The 22,202-nt window shown below is 41.5% G+C and overlaps 4 protein-coding genes and 1 non-coding gene across 6 annotated transcripts; 2 read left to right on the top strand and 3 right to left on the bottom strand.

Moving 5' to 3' along the window:
- Nucleotides 1-955: 955 nt before the first annotated feature.
- On the bottom strand, nucleotides 956-3,076 carry dctn6 (dynactin subunit 6). Its single transcript, XM_027023653.2, has 7 exons — nucleotides 2,975-3,076; nucleotides 2,585-2,649; nucleotides 2,377-2,482; nucleotides 2,179-2,267; nucleotides 2,007-2,054; nucleotides 1,721-1,863; nucleotides 956-1,251 (listed from the first exon to the last, which is right to left on the bottom strand). Exons 1-7 carry the CDS (start codon nucleotides 3,010-3,012, stop codon nucleotides 1,153-1,155), a joined length of 588 nt encoding a protein of 195 aa, XP_026879454.2. The 5' UTR covers nucleotides 3,013-3,076; the 3' UTR covers nucleotides 956-1,152.
- A 938-nt stretch (nucleotides 3,077-4,014) lies between these two features.
- On the top strand, nucleotides 4,015-9,952 carry LOC113585886 (N-acyl-aromatic-L-amino acid amidohydrolase (carboxylate-forming) B-like). Its single transcript, XM_027023655.2, has 7 exons — nucleotides 4,015-4,207; nucleotides 4,752-4,984; nucleotides 5,469-5,664; nucleotides 6,319-6,412; nucleotides 7,807-7,914; nucleotides 8,110-8,222; nucleotides 8,599-9,952. Exons 1-7 carry the CDS (start codon nucleotides 4,172-4,174, stop codon nucleotides 8,794-8,796), a joined length of 978 nt encoding a protein of 325 aa, XP_026879456.1. The 5' UTR covers nucleotides 4,015-4,171; the 3' UTR covers nucleotides 8,797-9,952.
- A 584-nt stretch (nucleotides 9,953-10,536) lies between these two features.
- Nucleotides 10,537-13,416, bottom strand: cldnd1a (claudin domain containing 1a). Of its 2 annotated transcripts, none has more exons than XM_035530201.1 (4): nucleotides 12,681-13,416; nucleotides 11,968-12,075; nucleotides 11,466-11,603; nucleotides 10,537-11,036 (listed from the first exon to the last, which is right to left on the bottom strand). In XM_035530201.1, exons 1-4 carry the CDS (start codon nucleotides 12,970-12,972, stop codon nucleotides 10,816-10,818), a joined length of 759 nt encoding a protein of 252 aa, XP_035386094.1. In that variant the 5' UTR covers nucleotides 12,973-13,416; the 3' UTR covers nucleotides 10,537-10,815. The 2 variants fall into 2 exon arrangements, with proteins under 2 accessions (XP_035386094.1, XP_035386096.1); XM_035530203.1 differs by having other exon boundaries at nucleotides 12,631-12,717.
- Nucleotides 13,417-13,741: 325 nt separating this feature from the next.
- On the bottom strand, nucleotides 13,742-13,833 carry trnar-ucu. Its single transcript is given in 2 exon segments — nucleotides 13,742-13,777; nucleotides 13,797-13,833. It is a non-coding gene; the product is annotated as a tRNA-Arg (tRNA).
- Nucleotides 13,834-14,271: 438 nt separating this feature from the next.
- alpk1 (alpha-kinase 1) lies at nucleotides 14,272-22,006 on the top strand. Its single transcript, XM_027023652.2, has 13 exons — nucleotides 14,272-14,597; nucleotides 14,902-15,056; nucleotides 15,472-15,670; nucleotides 15,844-15,903; nucleotides 16,108-16,194; nucleotides 16,685-16,761; nucleotides 17,128-17,223; nucleotides 17,538-17,642; nucleotides 17,930-20,099; nucleotides 20,406-20,559; nucleotides 20,990-21,152; nucleotides 21,242-21,428; nucleotides 21,689-22,006. The coding sequence occupies exons 1-13, from the start codon at nucleotides 14,498-14,500 to the stop codon at nucleotides 21,892-21,894; spliced, it is 3,759 nt and encodes a 1,252-aa protein (XP_026879453.2). The 5' UTR covers nucleotides 14,272-14,497; the 3' UTR covers nucleotides 21,895-22,006.
- The last annotated feature ends 196 nt before the right edge of the window (nucleotides 22,007-22,202 follow it).

Genomic DNA, 22,202 nt, shown 5'->3' with positions numbered 1-22,202 from the left:
TTAGATGAGACTCTGCACATACTGAAGCAGAAGTGTTTGATTTGGGTGTAAAGTGCAGCGCATGTTCCACTGCAACAGTGACTATTAATTATTTCACTGAGATTTGGCATACTCAGGGGAAATTGGTGTTTTTGTAAACATCTTGTCAGTACATTCTAGTACTGATTCATATCGCAAGTAAATCTGATGCATGTTTCTCACTTTGACCAAATGCATATGGAAATAGATCACAATGCATATATATGGCATATCAATCAGTGTGATTTGCATTTTTCTTCCAGCAGTCTTCAATCGACTCAAAAAGAGTTCAGATCAAATCAGGCATGTTGGCGCAGCGAGAAAAGTAAAACACCAGGCATAATCGATAATTGCTGATAAAGACAGTAAATGCTGTCATGTACCCCTCCTACACTCAGTACACATTCAGTACTGCCATCATGTAGCCCTCCCACTTTCAGTACTCCAGTAGCGTTTGGTGGCAATCACTGTCTGCAGGCAACATCCATGACCCCTGTTGTGTTCTGGAGGGGGTCACTGCAGCCTGTAGGTCACATAGTTGCACTGCAGGAGAGGGAATGTAACCCAAAGAGTAGTCACATCGCCCTAATGCCAGAGCATCAATCAAGTGCTTTATTAAATACAACAGCGCTTCAGCAACGTGGGCCGAAAGAAAACGTTTGGCTCTGTGGTTAAAGGACTTCACCATTTCCATGTGGATTTTTGGGGGCAATAGGATTGCAGGTTGGAGTGAGCTGGTGTTCAATGTTTTGCATGAAAGCTAAAAAGCCATAGCACTGGCCCTTTAAGTCTCTGAACTATATTATTTGGAGCTTCAGTCTCAGGGTCTGAGCATCATCATCCATGACATCATGCTGATCTTTGACACTGTCTACCAGAAGAACTTCACTACAGTGACATCTAGTGGATGTAACAGAACTTCACAAAAGCAACAATATAGGATCAAAGTAGCTGGGTGGGAATGCATTTAATAACAAGCAATAATAAATACAAATGTTAAAGACAATGTAGCACATGGATAATAATTACTAGACTGTAGTGACCATTAGCCAATGAAATAAAATACATTTGACTCAAGCTTGAGCTATTTGTGTTACACAGACTGTTGTGTGCAATGTTGCAATGAGACCGATTTCAGCTCCTGGCAGGTGTGGAGTTCCCTTTCACCGTTTTCTTTAGATGGTGGTAGTTGGGTAGAATCTTCATCAGAAAATCCAGCTGCAGAGTCTGGGGCTTATAAGGTGTGAAACATGAGAGAGAGAGAGAGAGAGAGAGAGAGAGAGAGAGAGAGACAGAGCGAGCAAGAGAGTTACTTAAGCCTGTATGCCCGACTGGAGTTCAAAAGGATGCTTAAATCACTTAAATCAGTCTAGATATACATACCTTACTTCTTAAAAGTAAAATACAAATTTTTTAAAAAGTGCTAATCTAAGATCAGATTGCTCTCTTATTTACGTATATGTAATCTTTATTCAGGAAAAATACTTTATATATATATATATATATAAAAACAAAAGATTCGAGGTGAGTAACTGCAGTGTGCTGTAGTAAGAGATGTAGTTATTCAAAATTGTAGTACAGTTTTCAGAGTAACGGAATGTTTCAGACAATTGTCCTCAACTGTGCAAGCAAAGTGATGAAGGATTGCACAGCCACACAGACCTCTGTATGTATATTTATATATACATATATTTATATATACCTGCGGCCTCTCTGTCTGCACCCTGCGCATGCAGCTGGAACCGTAGATAACCGTGTTCTCCGGAATCATCTCACAGGTGTTCACCTGGCAGCATGCCCCGATGATGCATCCACTCGTCAAAATCACATTCCTCCCTACATCGGCTAGAACAGGGCAGAGGGAGGGATGTAAAACCTTTTCTTCAATCTAGACCCTCACTTTTTAAAGGAGCAAATACTGTCCTACCACCTTAACTCATTAAGCATTATAAAGATGTCAGATTTCAAAGGACTGGGAGGAGTACTACCTTTCGATTCAATCACATTGTTGTCCCCAATTTTCAGTGCTTGGGAAACTGTCGAAATGAAAGTCAAAAATAATTTTGAAGCTTCTGTAACAAAACTAACATTTGCTATAGCGCTTAATGCAGGCAACTTGGGTAAGTGTCCATCAGTACTGCTCATTAATGCAAAACATACCACAGCCAACTTCAAAAACGTTGTTGGTGCCTATCATCATTGTTTTGGTTTCAACTCCATCTGTGTCAGGCATGATGTTTTCTGGATAACTGAACACAAATTTTAAAATGCACTCAAATACTGCAGCAAAAAAACTGAATACGATTCTACACCATAAATCCATGAAGAGTAGATTAAGAAGCTTTGGACTAACTCTACCTGTTAATGAGGAGCGCTTGCTCTTCAATTAAGTTTCCCTCACCTATCACGATTGGACCAGCCTCTGCGATAATGCGGGCTTTAGGGTGTATCACCGTTCTTGGCCCTGGAACACAGAAATGATTTTTTGATCTTTATTCGAAGTATCCAGAGCAGTGTGTGGGGTACTAATAGCGGTGAAGGCTTCTTTACTAACAGCGATGCTTACCGATAGTGACATCCCCTCTTATTTCGCTCTCCACACATACCACAGCACCGGCCGCTATTTTGACACTGTGCAAAAGAAAAAGACGTCCAATAAAAGATGCTTTGGCATTGCTTTATTTGTCAAGCGTGGGGAGTGTGCCTGTATCCTAAATTAACCTAGCTATCGACCTAAACGCCTATATAATATAGCTTGAGTAAAACTGACTACCAATCCAGTTAGCAAAGCTGGGTTAGCTAAGATAGCACAGTAGCTATTTTAGTTGGCTGGGTGTTACTTAGGTCACCGACCAAATACGCCGCTTTCAACATGAGGTAGTTGAAAAGATCCACAAGAGATCATAATCTAGATTAGTAGTGAACGACCTACAAAAAATGTGGATGATGTACAAACCTTTTTGGGTTCGTTTGCTTTGCATTTGGGTCAGCCATCTTGAAGGAATGAATGATGTTTGTACTCGATTACAAACCCTGTTTATCGACGCAGGAGAAAATGTTGATTGGGAATGTCTGAAGAGTGTCCTATAACTCTTTGCTGACATCTACTGGAAATACCTAAAACTACAATTATCTCTAACACTAATACTTTGGGTGTATTTAACCTAGTTTATCGTGTATGCTTATACCGGACTCATAAATCAGTATAAAAGCTAACAGGATTCTAAAATTGAGGGATGAGGGCTAAACAAAAGTATCCTTTTTTATGATGTGTGTGTGTGTGTGTGTGTATGCATACCTGTTGGCAATGATCTATTTAAACTGATATTTTCATTTGCTTTTGAATATATTCTTATATATTCAAATGGATATATATATATATATATATATATATATATATATATATATATATATATATATATATATATAAGGATATTGGATATTTTTTTAAATGTAATTAGCTTGTGAGGTTTCATCTGGCTGTATGCATTTATATTATTTGGTCAACAGAGTGTAACACAATGTAAATACTGCATACAGCTACCATCAGTAGTTCTGTTAAAATGGTCTACACTGAGGTCAAACACCACTGTATACTTAAGTCGGGGATCATATAATGAGCATGCATGAGCAAGCCATTCTGGTCAGCTGACTGGATGGAGGGGGGGGGGGGGGGGGGAATTTTGAATTCACACACTATTGTGCTGCATGTGTCTGCATAGATCTGGCAGAGGGGGTGGGGGGTGGTTGGTGTTTTGGGGTGGGGGGTACTGCAGAGTGAGAGAGAGAGAGAGAGAGAGAGAGAGAGAGAGAGAGAGAGAGAGAGAGAGTAGCAGAATGTGACTGCTGAGTCAGTTATATTGTAGGGGAGTGGAGAGAATGGTCAGAGCGTGTCAGAGAGAGAGAGAGAGAGAGAGAGAGAGAGAGAGAGAGAGAGAGAGAGAGAGAGAGAGAGAGAGAGAGAGAGAAACTGCAGTGGAAACTGGACAACCAAAAGAGACACAGTTACCAAAGTTCCCTCTTCTATCCAACACTAGCCATGACCTGCAGACAGTAGTCATGGCAACACTGCATCAGTATCTGCCCATAGACTAGAATAGCAGGTCACAGGTCAGAGGGGAGCACCAGGGGCCTGTGTGCAGCAGTCTGAGTGATGGAGAGAGAGAGTCAGTTGCCACTGAGGAATAAGGTAAGACCTTAAACAGCACATCAAAGCATGGCTGATAACATAGTACTCTGGATGTGAATGAGTAATGTCTATATCTTTTAGAAGTGATCCCACACCAGCTTTTTATTACTCTTCTTTAGCATGATGTATTATGCAAGGGTCTGAGGTACCTGATCTCTGACCGAGAGTCAGTGGTGTCACTGCATCTACTGCTTGGGCGGTGACTGCATTTCTTTCACTTCTGCATGCACTAGATTCACTGTAGCTCCACCTAAGTGTCCTCCTTAAATCATGAAGAACCAAGCCTGTACCTTTTTTAAATGTATTGCTGTATTAATGTCACTCTCTACATGACACTGCAAATTCAATATCTAAAATCCTACGCATACATCCGTACATTTATTTTGCTAACAGTTCATAACACTTTACTGACAGGACTGGGGTGTCAATAGCTGTATAAAAATGCTAAACGTTTAAACCCTTCTGCCATCAAGACGTTTGAGTGCTTTGTGCTGTCAAGTCGTATAGTGACGAAGGAACCCCTTTTTGTGGTCATGTGATCTAGGTGGAGGCGGTGACTTTGCCAGCGTTGTCCTGTGTAGCCCTCTGTGGTGGTACCCATGGCAACGAGCTCTCGGGAATCTACCTGGTGCAGGAGACGCTAAAGAACAAGAGGAAGGGTGAAGCAATGGAGGCCGTAACCGTGGTAACAGTGATATCGAACCCTCGCGCTGTGCAGCAGCGTGTGCGCTACACAGAGACAGACCTGAACCGCTGTTTTACATATGCAATGCTGAGGTCAGACACACACACACACACACACACACACACACACACACACACACACACACACACACACACACACACACACACACACACACACACGCACGTGCACCCCTACACACACATACATGTTTTTGGACACACTATTAGACACATTTATCAGGCGGGCAGCCATAAAAATGTTAATAAATGTATATTATACATATGTTGCTACTTATATATAGTTAAAAAAAAATTATTACATAGTCAATTCAACACACACACACACACACACACACACGTGAAATTCTGTCTCACACATAGATATGAAAATTTTCTATGGTCATTGAATAGTAATAATAATGTGCACTTACACTGTATGCTGCTGTTTTTATTGAATTTCCTATTTTTACTGAATGTTTCTCAAAGGTCATTAAGGTGAAGTTTGAGCATTTATCCACATACAAGAGACAACACTTCAGATAGTCACAAGAATATCTACATTCTCTCTCTCTCTCAGTGCACCAGTCTCGGAAAGGACGCCGTATGAGATAATACGCTCTCAGGAGCTCAACTCCCTGCTGGGTCCCAAAGGGAGTGGGCAAGCTGTAGATCTGATCTGTGATCTACACAATACCACTGCGAATATGGGCCTCTGTCTCATCACATATGCAGACAGCGACTGGATATGCCTGCACATCTGCAAACACCTGCAGGCAAGAACAAACGATCCTTACACAGCGCAAAGATAGTTATCACTATATGGTTTTCATTATTTTATTAGATATCCAATTTGTACATTGCAGGAACCCTTATTTTATATCTCTTTCTCCAGGAAGCTTCTTTAATATATAAGGTATTCCTTTACTGAGTTTTTTTTCTTTACATATTTCCCTTAGTGGTTCTTCACTCAAATAATAACTTTACAACTATTTCATCCTGTTGTATACATTTTATATCTCGTGGCTGGAACTGGGAAAACTGTGTTTGCTTCAGAACTAGCTGCAGGTTTATTTGGAGGTTTAGTAGAGACTCAATTGACATGGAGGTTTTACATGGACCTGAATAGCTTTGCACATATGCAACACTGGGGTCGGACACATACACTCACAAGTATTTGAAACTTTTTTTTTTTTTTTGAAGGGGGGGTTATGTAATAAACATCTTAAATGTGTATTATACATATATAACTATACCTACAAATAGCTCTGCCTTTACCCTCAGTAACCAGAAAACAATGTTTTTCATCTTACATGTAGCTTTATTTAAATACCAATAAATGCTGTCCAGCAAGATGCACCAAGTCCTGCCTGGGCTTTGAAGATATTTTGAGCTGACTGGCTATCCCCGTGTGTGGTGTGTGCTTGCAGCGGGAGATGGCTACTATCCCAGTGAGGTACATCCACTACGACATCCCACTGAGTGAGGCCTTCTCACTGGAGTCAGTGGGCAAGCATGGCTTTGGTGAGTCTGTAAGGACCAGTGCTCCCAAAACCTGATCTGAGATCAATACAGCCAATTTGTCTGCTGTGTACTGAGGTGATGGTCTGATTGAGACTAACTGATAAAGAGAAGTTCGAACACCATGGTTGTTCGCTCAGAACAAAACAGACAACCAGCTGTAAGTGAAGTGTGATGACAGGCAGAAACCTCTGATCTACACGTCATATACCTGCAGCATTTTCCTGTCTAGGATTATTTGAAGGTCAGTGATGATCTATGCAGAGTGCAACTTCATCTTCATGCAAGTCATCTTGGGTCTGACCAGAATGAAATTGTCTACACCATTAGTGTGCAGTTATTTCCTTTTCTTTCCTGAGGGGACCATAGCACATCCAATCTGAAGTGCCTTTGTGCGTATATATTCACCTGCACTGTGTGCATTATTCACTTACCTGGACATTGCCCTGCTAAAGCAGGCTAAATTTGATTAAGCATAGTTCTGTCACAGGTGCTCTTGAAGTAATCCCAGTGCTACCACAATAAGCACATATACCACACTTTCTGGTAGTAAACTCAAAGCTGGAGGCAAATTTCATGCTCTTTCAAAGATTCCTGGTTGGGAATTTTTGGTAGTCACACGACTTTGTAATCCATGTGTGTGTGTGTGTGTGTGTGTGTGTGTCAGTCATCACTTACTCATATGTTGTTTTGTCTTTTTAGTTTTTCATTCAGTGTACAATCCTTACAGTAAATGTAATAAATCTGAATAGTCCAGGGCAATAACACTAATGCAACATTATCCAGGGTCAGACAAACATGATGCGTTTGAGATTATTATCATATTATTAGTAGATTAGCAATCCTTTATTGTCCCCTTAGTATTCTTACCCCTACTGTATTTTTTTTTACTTTGAACGCTAGAAGGAGCTTCATTATTACTGCTATAATGATCAAAAGCTTTACACTAGCTGTCGCTAAGTTAACAGTTTGTTCTCATGCAAAAATACCTGTTCCTTACCAATTTTTGCATGCTGAATCCAAATGTTTTCAAAAATTTTACATCACCATAGTTTTTTTGGATCAGTATTTTCATGTCATTATTTCAAATTCAGCATAAAAAGTACTATGAGTTCCACTAGTTTATGGGATGAAAAACAGTAAAAATGTTGTTGCCCAGTGTAGTTGGCACTGTTTGTGTTTGGGGTGAATAGCAACTCGTAGAGGATAGTATGAGAGCTGGCTCAGAAACACAGCCATAAGAATGAGTCATTCTGAACTGCTGTGCTGGTCGTATTATGATTTCATTTGCATTCTACATTCATTGGAAAGGCCTCAATAAATGCGCGGAACAGAAACTGACATTGTCGCTATTATTCAAACGTAATAATTAACAGATCTTTCTGTCTGCCATGGAGCGATGGAGATCGGTCCTCAGCCGCACGGAGTGATCAGATCCAACATTTTCACTGCCATGCAGGAAGCAGTTCACCTAATGCTGGACTGGGTCCGCCTATTCAACTCAGGTACAAGGAGGACTCCATTTCCCAGCATGCTGGTTTGTTCCTTTATTATATAGTTTTTAACAAGATGCTATTGCACTGTATTCATTTTATATTTTCTTATACTTTTTATTCTAGTTCAACTATATCTTTCTGTAAGGCACCTTGTAGATGTCTGCAACTTTATAAAGAAATCATTACTCTTCCATTTGTCCTCAGGCACCCAATTTGACGAGGGTTCAGTGGATGTTTATACAATGGTGAAGAATATCGATTACCCTCGAGATCCTTACACTCACAACATCACGGCTGCTGTGCACCCTGAACTACAGGTTCATACGCCCGCCCCACCGCCCCTTCACAGATACTCTCTGGGTTCAGGGAATGCAGCAGTCTGCTACTGTTTGTGCAGAGAACACTCCCTTTATTCTCCACTCATTCACTCTTCTTCACCTCCTTAAGAGCTCACGGGAAGGGCATGTTTAGGAGTGCACGGTGAGGCAGTTTTTCTGTCCCAGACAGCACTCGTGGTCAATAGCGCAGGAGTACACATTCTGAAAACCTTCCCTTGACACCTCAAAAATAACATACGAACTGGATGGAAAGAAAAACTGTTCTGAAGAGTCTCCCCCTCTGTCTATCTCTCTCTCTCTCTCTCTCTCTCTCTCTCTCTCTCTCTCCCTCTCTCTCCCCAACTCTGTCTCTCAGGACCGGGACTTTTGTCTCCTCTACCCAGGGGACCCCATCTTCCTTTCCTTTAGTGGAGAAATCCTGAGGTACAAGGGGAAAGAGCCTCTCTATCCTTTCTTCATAAATGAGTGTGCGTACTACGAGAAGGGTGTGGCACTCTTGCTGGCGAGGAAGAGTAAAGTGAAGATTCCCGCCATCCAGTGCAGCAGAGCATGAAAGACGCAGGAAAGAAAAGGTTGATATTTCAAAGAAAAAAATGAATGAATGAATTAAACCAAACCAAAATAAATGGTGCTCCATAAGTATGATGAACTGATGTTTAAGAATCTGTGTTGTTATGAAATCTTTCACAATTACTGAAATAAATGCAAAACTAGGGTGTGTTAAGGGCACCGATTAACAAGTCATTTTACAGAAGATAAATGTTTTACTTTTTTCTCATTGACTACATGATAGAAATGCAGATTCAAGCAATAGCAGGTATATAACGGATTCAGTACAGGCTCCAAAACCCAAAAACAAAAAAAGCATACAAAAGGGAAGGACATCGCTTTGCATATCAACGCAATACATTCACAAAGCTGGAGAACCACATTCACTACGCAGAGTTTTCTGGTCCTTCTTCTCTGACCTCTGCCAACACCATTCTCACCGACTTTCAAATTAATGCACCACCTTGAAGACTTACTAATTAAATTGATTACTAATTATTATTGTTTAGTGTTACAAATCAAACAACAAAATGCAGACAACAACTGCAAACAAATAATGACTTCAATATGTAATGTAGCCTTATTAAAACAATTACCATGCCTAATTCTACTACAAAATACACGGACAATAAACAAATACACAATAAAAATATTTTGTATCAAATAAAATATCTTGTAGTGGTGGCGGTAGCTCAATGGTTAAGATACTCAAGTAGTAATTAGAAGCTTGCCAACACCATCCTCACTGATTGTCAAATGAATACAACACCTTGAAGTCTTACTAATTACATTGATTACTGACTAATTATTGATTACACACTAATTATTGTTTAGTGTTACAAATCAAATGTTCGAAATGTCCACATTATGTAACCAACAAAATGGAAACGTCTAAAAAATTAACTAAATCAATAAATAAAGGCAATATTAAAAGCTGGCATTTTTAAAAACAAACAAATAATGACTTCAATGTGTCATGTAGCCTTACTAAAACAATTACCATGCCTAACTCTACTAATTCTACCACGGTGGCAGTGAACAAATACACGATAAAAATATTTACTATGAAATAAAAGATCTGGTATGGGCAGTGGTGGCTCAGCGGTTAATGTACTCAACTAGTAATCAGAAGTTCAAGCCCCACCACTGCCAAGTTGCCACTGTTGGGCCCCTGAGCAAGGCCCTTAACATTCAATTGCTCAAGTTGTACTCAGTCATAATTGTAAGTTGCTTTGGATAAAAGGGTCAAGTTAATGTATAAAATGACACTGTGCTTCACTGAAACCCTTTTTTCCTCAATTTGTACCACACTGTTTGTGCTACTTTACAGTACCATGATTGTGAGTAAACCCCACTCAATACATCACAGCTCTCGCAGGAAACTCAACAACGCAAACATGCAGTTACGTAACTGACCTTATACACCGTGGCTCAATCAAACGACTAGAACCACTGTTTAAAAGGAGGGAACTCCCCACCCCTCAGTACCAGGAGGAAGCAGTAAAGCTAACCATACATGACTTTGAATTTATAGAACATTATGTAGTGACTGAATCAAGGACTCTCTCTCACACACACACACATATACACACACACACACACACACACATATACACACACACACACACACACACACACACACACACAGCAACAATGCAGCAGCAGCAACTCTCACAATAGCTAGCATGTTTAGATTCCAAGCAGAATTCAGAGCTGAATTCCAATCTTGGTCCTGAATGCTGATTTAGGAATGCAGTGTACACAAACCCAGACACCAGTTCAAGCCCCACCACCAAATTACCACGGTTAGGACCCTGAGCAAGGCCCGTAACCCTCAACTGCTGAAGTTATGTGTTCGGTCATAATTGTAAGTCACTTTGGATAAAATCATCAGGTAAATGCTGTAAATGTAGGTTAAATGTAGGCTCTACATATCTAGCGATCTAGAATCACATAACCGATGCTTCTATAACTCTGGTGATTCTAGGAACCTAGGCAAGCTAAGCCTGGCTGCTAGCAGGCTTTAGGCCACCCGGTACGCGGTCATGCGGTAGTAGCTCTTGCTATGGCTGCGAGCGGCCCACACCAGCAGGGCGGCAGCCATCATGTTCAGGGGAGAGGAGATGAGGGCCAGGTAGAGGGACCAGCCCAACGTGCCGTCCACCTGCTCTGGGAGCACGGAGACCCGGTGCAGCAGGTCCAACCCCGCCAGGAAACAACATACAGTGGCAAGAGAACACAGACCTGGGAGAGTGTAGAGAGAGGGAGATCCAGACAGACAGAGACAGAGTGAAAGGATTGTAAAGTAGCCAGTGTAGAGCATCTTAAAACATGAATTACAGTAACTGGGTGTTCAGAGACTTCTGCCCCCCAGAAAAACTATTGCAGTAAGATCAACGTCCAAAGGACTCGGTCATTCTGTGATGATCTCCTTAGCCATGGGGTGACACTGGCCCAACAGCATCTACACTGTTTACTTGCTGTTCAATCATATCATTTCTACAGAGTTCTAATATACCGGAGCTAAAGTCTGAAACCATCATACGGTATGCTATGGCGACAGTAAAAAGCTACAGCACTCAGTAAAAGCTCTGCTACGTTATAAAAGTACTGAAACGTGTTGGTGTTGGATGGAGGGTGTGCTCTGGGCTTTGAGAGCTGAAGGCCACTGACCAGCGAGGAGGTGGAGCAGTCCGATGCCAAGGGTGGGGCTGAGGCTACGACACAGACAGGCGCAGAAACCAACCACACCTCCCAGCACCACCAACCCCAGAGAGACCAGTGGGAGGAGGAACTGACACCTCCACAAATCTATGGAGAGAGGGATGGGTGGGTCAGGGGGTAGCATTATTACTCCAACTAAGAATCCACAAGAGCCATCACCTCACAGAGATTACCTGATGAATTCATTCACAAATTGAGAAGTGTGATCATGGCATGACTCACTATACTGGAGACATTACCCTACATTTATATTCACTGTTTAAGTCAGTGTGAAGGTTGCTATGCTTTCTGTGAAAGAAATGGAGAGAAACTAGCATTTTTGCCAGATAAACCTGCCTGTCCTTTAAGGCTCTGACTGAAATACAGCTAATATACTGTCTGTCTGTGTGTGTGTGTGTGTGTGTGTGTGTGTGTGTGTGTGTGTGTGTGTGTGTGTGTGTGTGTCACTTACAGGTGCGTATAATGTCCTCGCCACTGTTATGGTTGCCTGGCTCCTTGTATTTGGGTGTAAACTGCTGTGACAGGCTAAAGCTCACACACTCCATGACCATCTTAGGATCTACATACACACACACACACACACACACACACACACACACACACACACACACATACACACAAACATACACACACACATACACACAAACATACACACACACATACATACACACACATACATACACACACACACACATTCAGAGATGCTTGAGAATCCTGACATGAACCGTGAAATCGCGGTTACAGACATTAAGTTCCATATTACGATTTACCTGACTGCAGTTAGCAGCGTGTTTGGGTAATAGCATAACGTGAAACAAAGTTTAGCAAGAACTTCATGAAACTTTCTATAACACTAGCTATAGAAGACACAATTCTAGCGAGACACCATTTCTGCTACAACACAACCGCAATACTGAGTAACACATTAGCTCCTTCCTTTATAATTATGTATTTAGCATAACATTCACTCGTTTTCTGATCAGTACTTTATTGGCAATAAATCCTACACCAGTAAAGTGTTTTAAACTATTCCGCATTACACTGCACCCTTTTATCTAACTGTATCCTGCAGGATTATAGTCACCTCCACCGTTACTAGGCCTGCTGAACTCACTGAAACAGGCTGCACGGTGGTTGGCGTAAATCCTGATCGCCAAAGCTCACCGGGTTCCTTGTACCAGTGGGTGTCGGTGGGTACTTGCAGACACCTCCACCACAACCCCACGGTCCCGTTCAGGCGGAACAGCGAGTCACTATACGTCTTCTCGTCGAACTCTCCTTCCACGAATTCTTCACGAAGGACCCGAAGCTCGGAGGCGTTGGCCTCACTGCGCACCGTCGGACTCGTGTACTGGTACCAGTACTGTGTCCCCACCGCCACGGAAAGGTAAACCGTGGCCAGCAAGCTCAGCACGCAGGCGATTACGAGAGCCGTGGCGTAGCGGTTATCCACCATCGTTACGCACGCTTTTCCAGATGGCAAATTACCGGCAGTCCACAATTTTGACCGAAAAAGACTCTGATCAAAGCGATGACCGTCGGATTCAGTAGGCCTAACCTATGGTACGATCAGACATCTTCCCGACCTCAAATAAATTTGTGGTTTTCCACCCTGGTGTCCTATTTTCTGTGGCATCTACACGTTCTGCGACACGTTCAGATAAGGAGTTCATCTGTCGTCCTCCATCTGTCGTTCACTTCGGCAAAGAATTGGTCTGCCGCTTTTTTTCCCTTTACGTAGCACCCGAACTGAGCATAAATGGGTCAACTTAACTTTAAGTTACCACGAAACATTGTAAAATAGTAGAAACCCGCGGGTTTCGGGTTATAAAATCTGATGATGTTTTGCGGAGATTTTGTAAATAAATCCATGCGTCTTCCTGTTCCCGGCAGCAGACAACCTCACGGAATGATGGGTATCGTAGTTTTTGATACATATGTATTGTCGAATTTAATTTTTTATGATTTCAAATAAATGGAGAACATTTCTTGTAGAATCATAAAGCTATTACAACAGCTAATATACAAATTACATTATTTTCCATTGGTGTATCTGTGGTAATTTGCTCAGAGTAAAAAACAGAAGGGACTCGTATTTTTGCCGGTTAATCATCGAAATCGTGTCAGACGTGCACGGAACTTCACATCGAAAAGCAGTCCGCCTGATCATGTTGCTCGATATACCATTACAACAGTGTATTTCCAATTTATGAATCACAAAAGTGCGACTCCGGTGGGACTCGAACCCACAACCTTTGAATCACATCGCTAGTGCTCGCCTAGAAGTCCAATGCGCTATCCATTGCGCCACGGAGCCACTTGTTGCATGTTTTTGTATATCTTTTACTTAAACATATGATTTAAGGAAAGCCCCAAAATAAAGAAGATAAATAGTGAAATGTATGCCCTACAGTTGATGTTTCATGCACCAACTCCAGTTTACAAATAGCTTTTCCTAGGTTAGCCAGCTACACTTAGTAACGAAAGTAATGGGACGTGGACGTGGGCGTTATTTTGTCTATGTAGTTATCAAGCACAGTAAACTTTTTTTCTTTCTAACTTCGAGTAGATGTCGTCGACCAAAATTTATGATAAATATGAAGCGTGGATCGAAATAGCGCGCACAGAGAATATTTCTTTTTGTGTCTGCCCAAAACAAGCTCTTGAGTTAATGTCCAATTAAAAACGAGTGTGCGCATTAGCTTTACGGAAGTGGGAGTATCATAATATTGCAACAGGAGCGAAAACCTACCAGTACCCAAAAATGAGATTGCCTGTGTGGGCTTTATTTTCGAAATGATCGTGATGAACGTGAGATGGACACCCTCAGCGTTCGGGCTCCCAGAAGAATCATTCACGGGTGCGTCGTTTTAAACAGTCTCGCAGTTATTGAGGGGACACACTTCGGACTTTGACGTTAGTGTACACTCACTCAGCAGTCTTCCGTTTTATGCGAAAGCGAACTGGGAACCCGTAAAGTTATGAACACCTCTGAGCTGGCGGCGGTGTTGGGAGAGTGTCTGCGCCTGGCAGTAAAGGTGATCCCCACGCCGGACAAAGAAGCGTTCAAGTATTCGAGAGGTAATTACGCTGACAGGCCAGTAGGAGGCGATCGATACCCTGTAACACCCGAAGCGTTTCTGTTCATATGGATAAACAGTCGCTTGATTTGCTTATCAGCATGATTAACTATTTCGTTAGAGCAAACGAGTACTATTTATTCCTGCATAATAACCACATCGTGATTATGCGTGTGTGAATAAGTTCTTTTCCCGCCGTTCACTATTTAAATGGAAAATTGGACTATATTTCGTGTCTCTCTAGCATCGATAAGGGGACCACCGTAAAACTTACTCTGTTTGACCTCCAACCTTTATACCCTTAGGCAAACTTTCGGCTGAGGTGAACATACTTCTGCAGGAGGCTGTAGACATGAAATGGCCCTTTGTGGTAGAAAAATGGCAATACAAGCGTTCGGTGTCATCAGAAGACAAAGTCAACATTACAGACCTTATCAATCAACATCTACCTCAGTTAATGGTAATGGAACCAGATGGGAATAGCAACCCCACTGTTTTTTCATAACTAATAACTGGTCCCAAAGTATACTGTCTGATTTTAGAAAAGTGATCTATAAAAAAGCAAAGGTAGCATATAAACTCCAAGAATAATGTGTATTTAAAAAAAAAACAAGTAATATTGTTATATGGTTATATGGTTGTTTGTGTTTGGTTTTGGTAGTTGGTTATGTGTGATATCTTACCCAAAAAAAAAAAAAAAAAACCCAGCTGGAGATGTCAGTCTTAAAATATCAGAGTTTACAAAATACCGCAGTCTACCATTTTCCAATATAGAGGGTTGATAAATCACAAACAGCACTATCTCAGTTCCACTGTTTCAATTCCTTTGGGGGAATTCCCACATGACATCCATACATCCTATGTCTGTCTGACAGGCCTTCCTCAGGGCCTCCATCTTGGGCGCTCAGCCGGTGTGGGCCATGTCTCTAATATTTCTGGTGGATCGCTTCCTCTACCGGATAGACAGCTCGCACACCCTGCTAAAGATTGCTAAAGCACTACACAAACGTTACCCAGAAACACCCGTCGCCCCACAGGTCGTCATACGCCAGGCCCGCGTCTACCTCAACACTGGTAAGGACGTCATTGCGCACCCATCTGTAATCAGCACACAGGTCATGTTGCCTGTAGTACTCTCGTGACTGGCTAAACCAGTGTTGCATATTGTATAAAAGACAAAAAAGTCACAGGAAAGACTTCCAGTGAACCCCCCTTTACTGTTTTTTTCCTCCACTCATTTTATCAAGGTAAACTCCAGAAAGCAGAGTACATACTCAGCAGTCTGATAAATAATAGTGGAGCCACTGGTAAGTCTTACCTGTCACCAAATGTGATCTGAACTGCTTTTCAGAGTCCTGACACAGGAACAGCTATTTGCAACCAAGAGCACCATAAAAGAGTAATCTGATTCAAGTACAGCTTTTAAAACTTTAACACAATGCATTGCAACTGCTCTTATTGGTTGGTGACACATACCTGAAAGGCACTGGACCATTTTCTTTGATTCATAGGATGCTGGAAATACCACAGTGATAGTGATAGGATTCTTGTGCAGGCTGTCAGTGTGCAGGTTCGGGGACAGGTACTACAAAAGTTAGGTAAGATAACACTGTGTGTGTGTGTGTGTGTGTGTGTGTGTGTGTGTGTGTGTGTGTGTGTGTGTGTGTGTGTGTGTGTGTGTGTGTGTGTGTGTGTAATGACGTAAATTCAGTTTTTATGGATTTTAGTTATCTGTCTCTTACTTTTATTTTCATTGCATAATGTTACTTTTATATTATTTTTTAGGCTTATTTAAACATGTCTTTTAAAATGTACTTGAATTTGATAAGTGCATTAGTCCCCATGTTGTTCATGGTGCAGGTTTTACACATTGCTTACCATTGTTGGTGAACTTTGCATCATATAATTCCCTTCTTTCTCCCTTTTTATGTCAGGACAGTTGGAAAACACAATAAATAGTTTATTTGTATAATGGTACTATATAAATAAAATGTTGATTGATTGATTGATTAGGCGTAGTGATTGAGTAGGAGTAATGGATGGTGAGAGTTCCTGTGTTTGCCTGATGGATGTTTTTTTGCATTCTAGGGCTGTGGCTCGAGTCAGCAGAGCTCATCTGGGCTTCGCTGGTCGGCTTCCACGTTCTGCCTCTTCCTGACAAAAAGGTAAAGCTTCCCTGCAACGCTGGTTTTCTGAACTCTGGTCCCGGGTCCCCACTGCACTGCAAAGGTTTATGCTTTTCCTGCCCCAACACACGTTAATTATCCAGCCATTCCCACGTTGGATTAGTTGTGGTACAGCAGAAGGAACTGGAAACTGTGCAGGGAAGAATGGCATGTGCTGAGAATCCTTGCTGCAGTGTTAGTTGGGTCAGTCACGTTAAGAGCCAACAAAACTTTGTTCTTTTGAAAATAGCATAGTTTTGAGAGAATGTAAGCTGTGATGAACCAGGTCTTGAATAGTAACTGTATCGGGCTGTACATTTATCCACACGCTGTGCCTGAGACTGTGGGTCTGTCTGTTTGTCATAGGGCATTGGAACATCTCTCGGGCTCCTGGCCAGTGTGCTGATCTCCATGAACAATAAAGAGTTTACTACATTTCAGAAGAGGCCTCATATAAACTTGGTAGGACATATAGGCGCTTGCCAGAGTGTAACACTGCTGTAATCCATGTTACAGTTCTTTTTAACTTTATGTATAAAGTTACATACGTAACTTGCATACGTAAAAATGGTTTATTCCACAGCGCAGAACTATCAGAGACATTTTTTCTCAAATCGTTTTACTGATTGCTCAAAGACAACAGTTCTAAGAAACATACTTTAACTTGATAACATATCTTTAAAAGATGTAAACATGCACATAAACAGTTGTATTGAGCTAAAGTCACCCTTTCAGCCAATCACCTTCCTTCATCTCATGGTCCACCTCTTCTGCAGGGATTTCTGGGGGACTGTAGTCATCGGCTGCTTTGTGCAGCCCAGGCTGCTAAGCTGGCCATTGTGTATAGCCAGTATGAGTCTTTGTATGTGCTGACTCATATGGTATGTACATTTTATTTCATTTTGTTCAGTTGGAAGCTCATACATAAACATCATCAACATTTTGTTTAATCTTCAGTAAATAAATAATAGTATAAATATATACTACTATACTATAGTATAAATATAGATTTAATGGTATAATATAGATTGTATATGGTATATTGTGGTATTGTCCATGTCCAGTAAGCAAGTTAATAAAGTATAATACTTTTTTGCTTTATATTCTTTATATGCTGACATAATTGTATTTTGTTTTCACGTTTTCTCACCTTATAAACATTCCTTAGGTTACTCAAGGAACTTGCTTGCTGTCCTACAGTTTTTCAAAAGAATGCCCTTCTGCAGACAAACAAGGCTATCTTGCTCTGGCTAAGGAAGCCTTTGAGAATGGTTTGCTAACAAAATCTGAGAAAGAGGCAGTCACCAGCCAACAGGAACTACATACATTCCTTAAGGCAGCCTATTGCTTAGCTGTAACAAACAAGTGGCTGTCTGGCCCAAGCGAAGCGGTTGCCATGGCTTTCCACACTTGCCGGGATGCCACTGTCCTGCTGTATTCTTACTGTTTTGACGATAACTCTGATAAGAATGCGCTCTGCACCCAGGTCATGGCAAAGGTACAACGCGTTAAGTCACTTTTGAGAGTAAAGGCTTTCACTGATTCTCAACCACGTCCGTTTCTCCCTGATGGGTGCCGCGCTATGGAAGACAAGCCTGTTCCATTCTCTCTAAGCGATTTTACTAAGGTGATGGAAAGTTTTCAAAAGCACCACAAGTCCATGTCTGAAGCTTTTAAGGATTCTTCCCACACCGGTAGAAGAGATGGACAAGGTGTGACCCACACCCACTGCATTACAGCCTTCCAGACCCTAACCGAATCACTCATGACAGAATGTGTAACTACAAGCCTTAAATCTACTGAGTACGGTCCAGAGGCATTGGGTGATATTGAAAACAAAGACATTTTGGGTTTGAAAAAATCCCCAGATCATCTCCTGGAAGTCTTCCAAAAGAAAACCCTCATTACAACATTGGTTACTGAGGAGGACCAGTCAGGATGTGATTCAGGGATTGCTGAAGAGGGCAAGAAGGGTGGTGTTGTGAAATGTGAAGGACAAAGTTCAAGAAGCTCTCAAGGTAGCAACAGTTTGAGATCCTCATGGCTAGATGTGCATGACAGTGGCGAGTCTTTGGTTCTGGTTGATCCATTCTGGTGCACTGAAGCAGATGACAGTGTCAATGTTGATCATGACGAGCAGGACCATCATGGACCACAGGAAGAAGCTAACAATTATAGATGCAAAGGAGGAGTCACTGCTAATGCTAGCATTCATCAGTATGGCCTAATCCATTCCGCAAGGGATTCTTCACAGGCTGGAACTATGGATAAAGGAGGAAGCATTCACCAAGAGGAGCCTTGCACCACCTTGGAAAGTGAAAATAACCAAATTATCATCAAGACAGATACTGGTGACACTGGAAAGGTGTCTGCAGGAAGCAGAAGCAAAGATTCAAGAACTTCATCAGGCTCTCACTGCAGTAGTTTGGGCTCTTCATGGCAAAGTGTCTCATTCTCCAAATCCCCGCAAAATGAAGATTTTGCTAAGATCTTAGAGGACAAGCACAGCAGAGTTGATCAAAACTGTGAGACTGTAGCAACCGAGGATGGCCCTGACAGCCCGTTTGAGTACATAGACATCAATCCTTCGGAAAGACCAATTAGCAAAGCAGGTGTGGCCAACCCTTCAGCGAGCTCAATTAGCAAAGGAGGTGTGGCCACTTCCTTACAGTCAAGAAATGATGTAGGCATGACTCAAAAAGGATGCCACTCTCAAACATGCATAAAAGATCAGAGTTCCATAGAGACGCTTGAAGATCAAGAAATGTCTCTGTTAATTCATCAGCTCTCGGGTTTTGAACTAATTGATACCCATGCAGGTGAAACCAAAGCTAATAACGACTCAGCAAAAAGTAAGCCTAATGAAAGTCATTTAAGTACATCAGATCTAGCAAACAACAAACCAAGGACATCATTACTTTCCACTGAGCTTGACTCATTTGAAGTGGTGCAGTTTGATCAGTCTGAACTCAGGGCACCAACGCAAGGTTTCACCACTGCAGCTTCTAGCAACAAACATAAAAAACCTCTTGATATCCAGAGTCAGAGCAAAACTACTCCTCTGCTTGATGCACAAGACTATGAGGCTTTTCCAATATCGTTGAACCACAGAGTAAATGTTGACAAGAGAGACAAAGATCAAAGTTCAGCCGAGAAGCCTTACACTCTCTCTGCCAGTATGAATTGTTGCAACAGATGTTTCCAGGGGTGCATTATGAGAAGTGTACTTTTGTCAGAGCAGGACTATAGATCCCTTCTGTCAGGAGTGTGCCAAGGCTGCCTGCTGAAGAGACTGCCAGAAAGGCCCTTTAAGCTCAGCCAGTACAACAAAGCTTACAGTATGTTTCTTAAAATATGTTTATATTAGTGGTAATATCTGATAAAAAGCAAAGCCAACTTGGTTTCATTGTTTTTTCATTTTTTAAATTTACTTATATAGCTAATTCTTTACATTTTGTTTTTTGTTTTCACATTGTTTTCACATTGTAAGCCCAAACTTTATGTGAAAAACACCTATGAATGATTTTAACAGCAGTGGTCATTTATATAATATTTATAGATGTAAGATTTATGTGCCTCCCAAACATAATCCAGTCTACGGTCTCAGTGAGATGTTATATTTCACCGGCATTTGCTCCTTTCAGGTGCACTTGTGCTGAAGTATTCGAAAGCCACAGACACGTGGACGGCCTGCGAGACCAGCGTGTATGTGGGTGAACTATTAAAAGTGGATGTGGAAGGAGGACAGAGACAGGCATTCTGGGTCCGGTATCTTCACCAGGAGTTACTGCTGGGGAGGTAAGACTGCACCCAGCAGCAAGACAAAAGGCTCATGGTTAAGTTCACTTTAACTGAACAGAGTGTGTCATTTTATATGGTGGTGGTGTGCTGGGAATAATTAAGTTAAAAATCATTTTTAGGAGATTCGGTTCATGAGTTCATTATTTCACTTTTCACTTTCAATAAATGTCTGTTATGAAATTTAATTTCAGACCACAGATTAAACTGGCTGAACCAAAAACTAATTAAAGTTGAAGCGGACACTGCTTTAGAAAAACAAAAATATTTGTCTCATTTATGATTATCCCAAATACATATCTTAGATTTGGTGCAAATTACATAATTGTAAATATTACTAATATTCTAATGAATATTATTAGATTCTGAATTTTAAAAAAGAGAAAACACTTGAATTAAGTTTGGGGTTTTGTGCCACCATACCGTTCAGCTATGTGGGAAAGGAGTACCTGAGGGAACGTAAGATTCACACTCACCTGGGGGATGTCGAGAGGCAGATGACCGCGCAGTACTACGTGATGGAGTTCAACAAACGCCTGTATGAGAGCAATGTCACCACTCAGATCTTCTACATCCCCTCAGAGGTTCTTCTGGTAGGATACCTGCTCCGATTCAGCTATATGATACTAGATTAGCCACACGAACCCCTGAGTAGTGATGTACACTTTCATTGCTGTTTCAGATTCTTGAGGCAGACACCATTACAGCCTGTGTGTCGGTGGAGCCATACATGGTGGGAGATTTTGTGAAACTCACCAACAACACGACTAAAATAAACCAACGGTACTCAAGCACAGAGTTTGGCATTGCCTTTGGCCACTTCACCTATGAGTTCTCCAGGAAAGAAGAGGTTGTGGTAGACCTACAAGGTAGGAGATTTAGTGTGTGCTGTCATTCTGTGTGTCTTATACATTGGTGTACAGTGGAAAGGACATGTGGTTCTTATTTTATCTTTGACTGAAGGGTAATTAAGAAATTATCTTCTTAGAGTCTCATACAACTCATTGGTCGGCAACCCATTTGAGTGCCAGCCATTTCATATATAAGTGCTAATAAACAAATTCTTTAGATCTTATCGGATTTACAGCTAATGGTCTGTTTTTTGTTTTTTTTTTGGTCTGTCAATCAGGCTGGGTGACAGCCAATGGAAAAGGGCTGGTGTATCTGACAGACCCTCAGATCCACTCGCTCAGGAAGTCCAGGTCACCTAGCAACTTCCACCAAAACGGCATCAGGAAGTTCCTTCAGGAGCAGCATGGAGAGCGCTGTAACCCTATCTGCCTGGTGGCCTTACAGAGACCCCTCCAAACCTCCAGTGAACAAAAAACAGATTAAGTCATGTCATTTTTTTTATTGGTGTGTTTGTGTGGATTTATGCGATTAAATGTATTGGGTGTGTTGGCATTATACATTACCAAAAATAAATAAACACATAAATTATAGAGAATCATTTGATCAGAAATGCGTGACGGTGATCTGACAAGAATGTGCAATCTAATACAAAGCCAAGTTTTTGAGACCAGTTGAACAACATCTTATCAGTGCTATGATTTGAACGATTCAACTACAAGCATCTAGGACAAAGATGTTCCTGGAAAGATAAGGGAGGGGTTACACTCCTGATTTATATCCAGTTGTGTATT

The sequence above is a fragment of the Electrophorus electricus genome, chromosome 9, assembly GCF_013358815.1.
Source record: "Electrophorus electricus isolate fEleEle1 chromosome 9, fEleEle1.pri, whole genome shotgun sequence".
NCBI classification, from domain to species: Eukaryota; Metazoa; Chordata; class Actinopteri; order Gymnotiformes; family Gymnotidae; genus Electrophorus; species Electrophorus electricus.
This window is presented reverse-complemented; position numbering and strand designations above follow the sequence as displayed.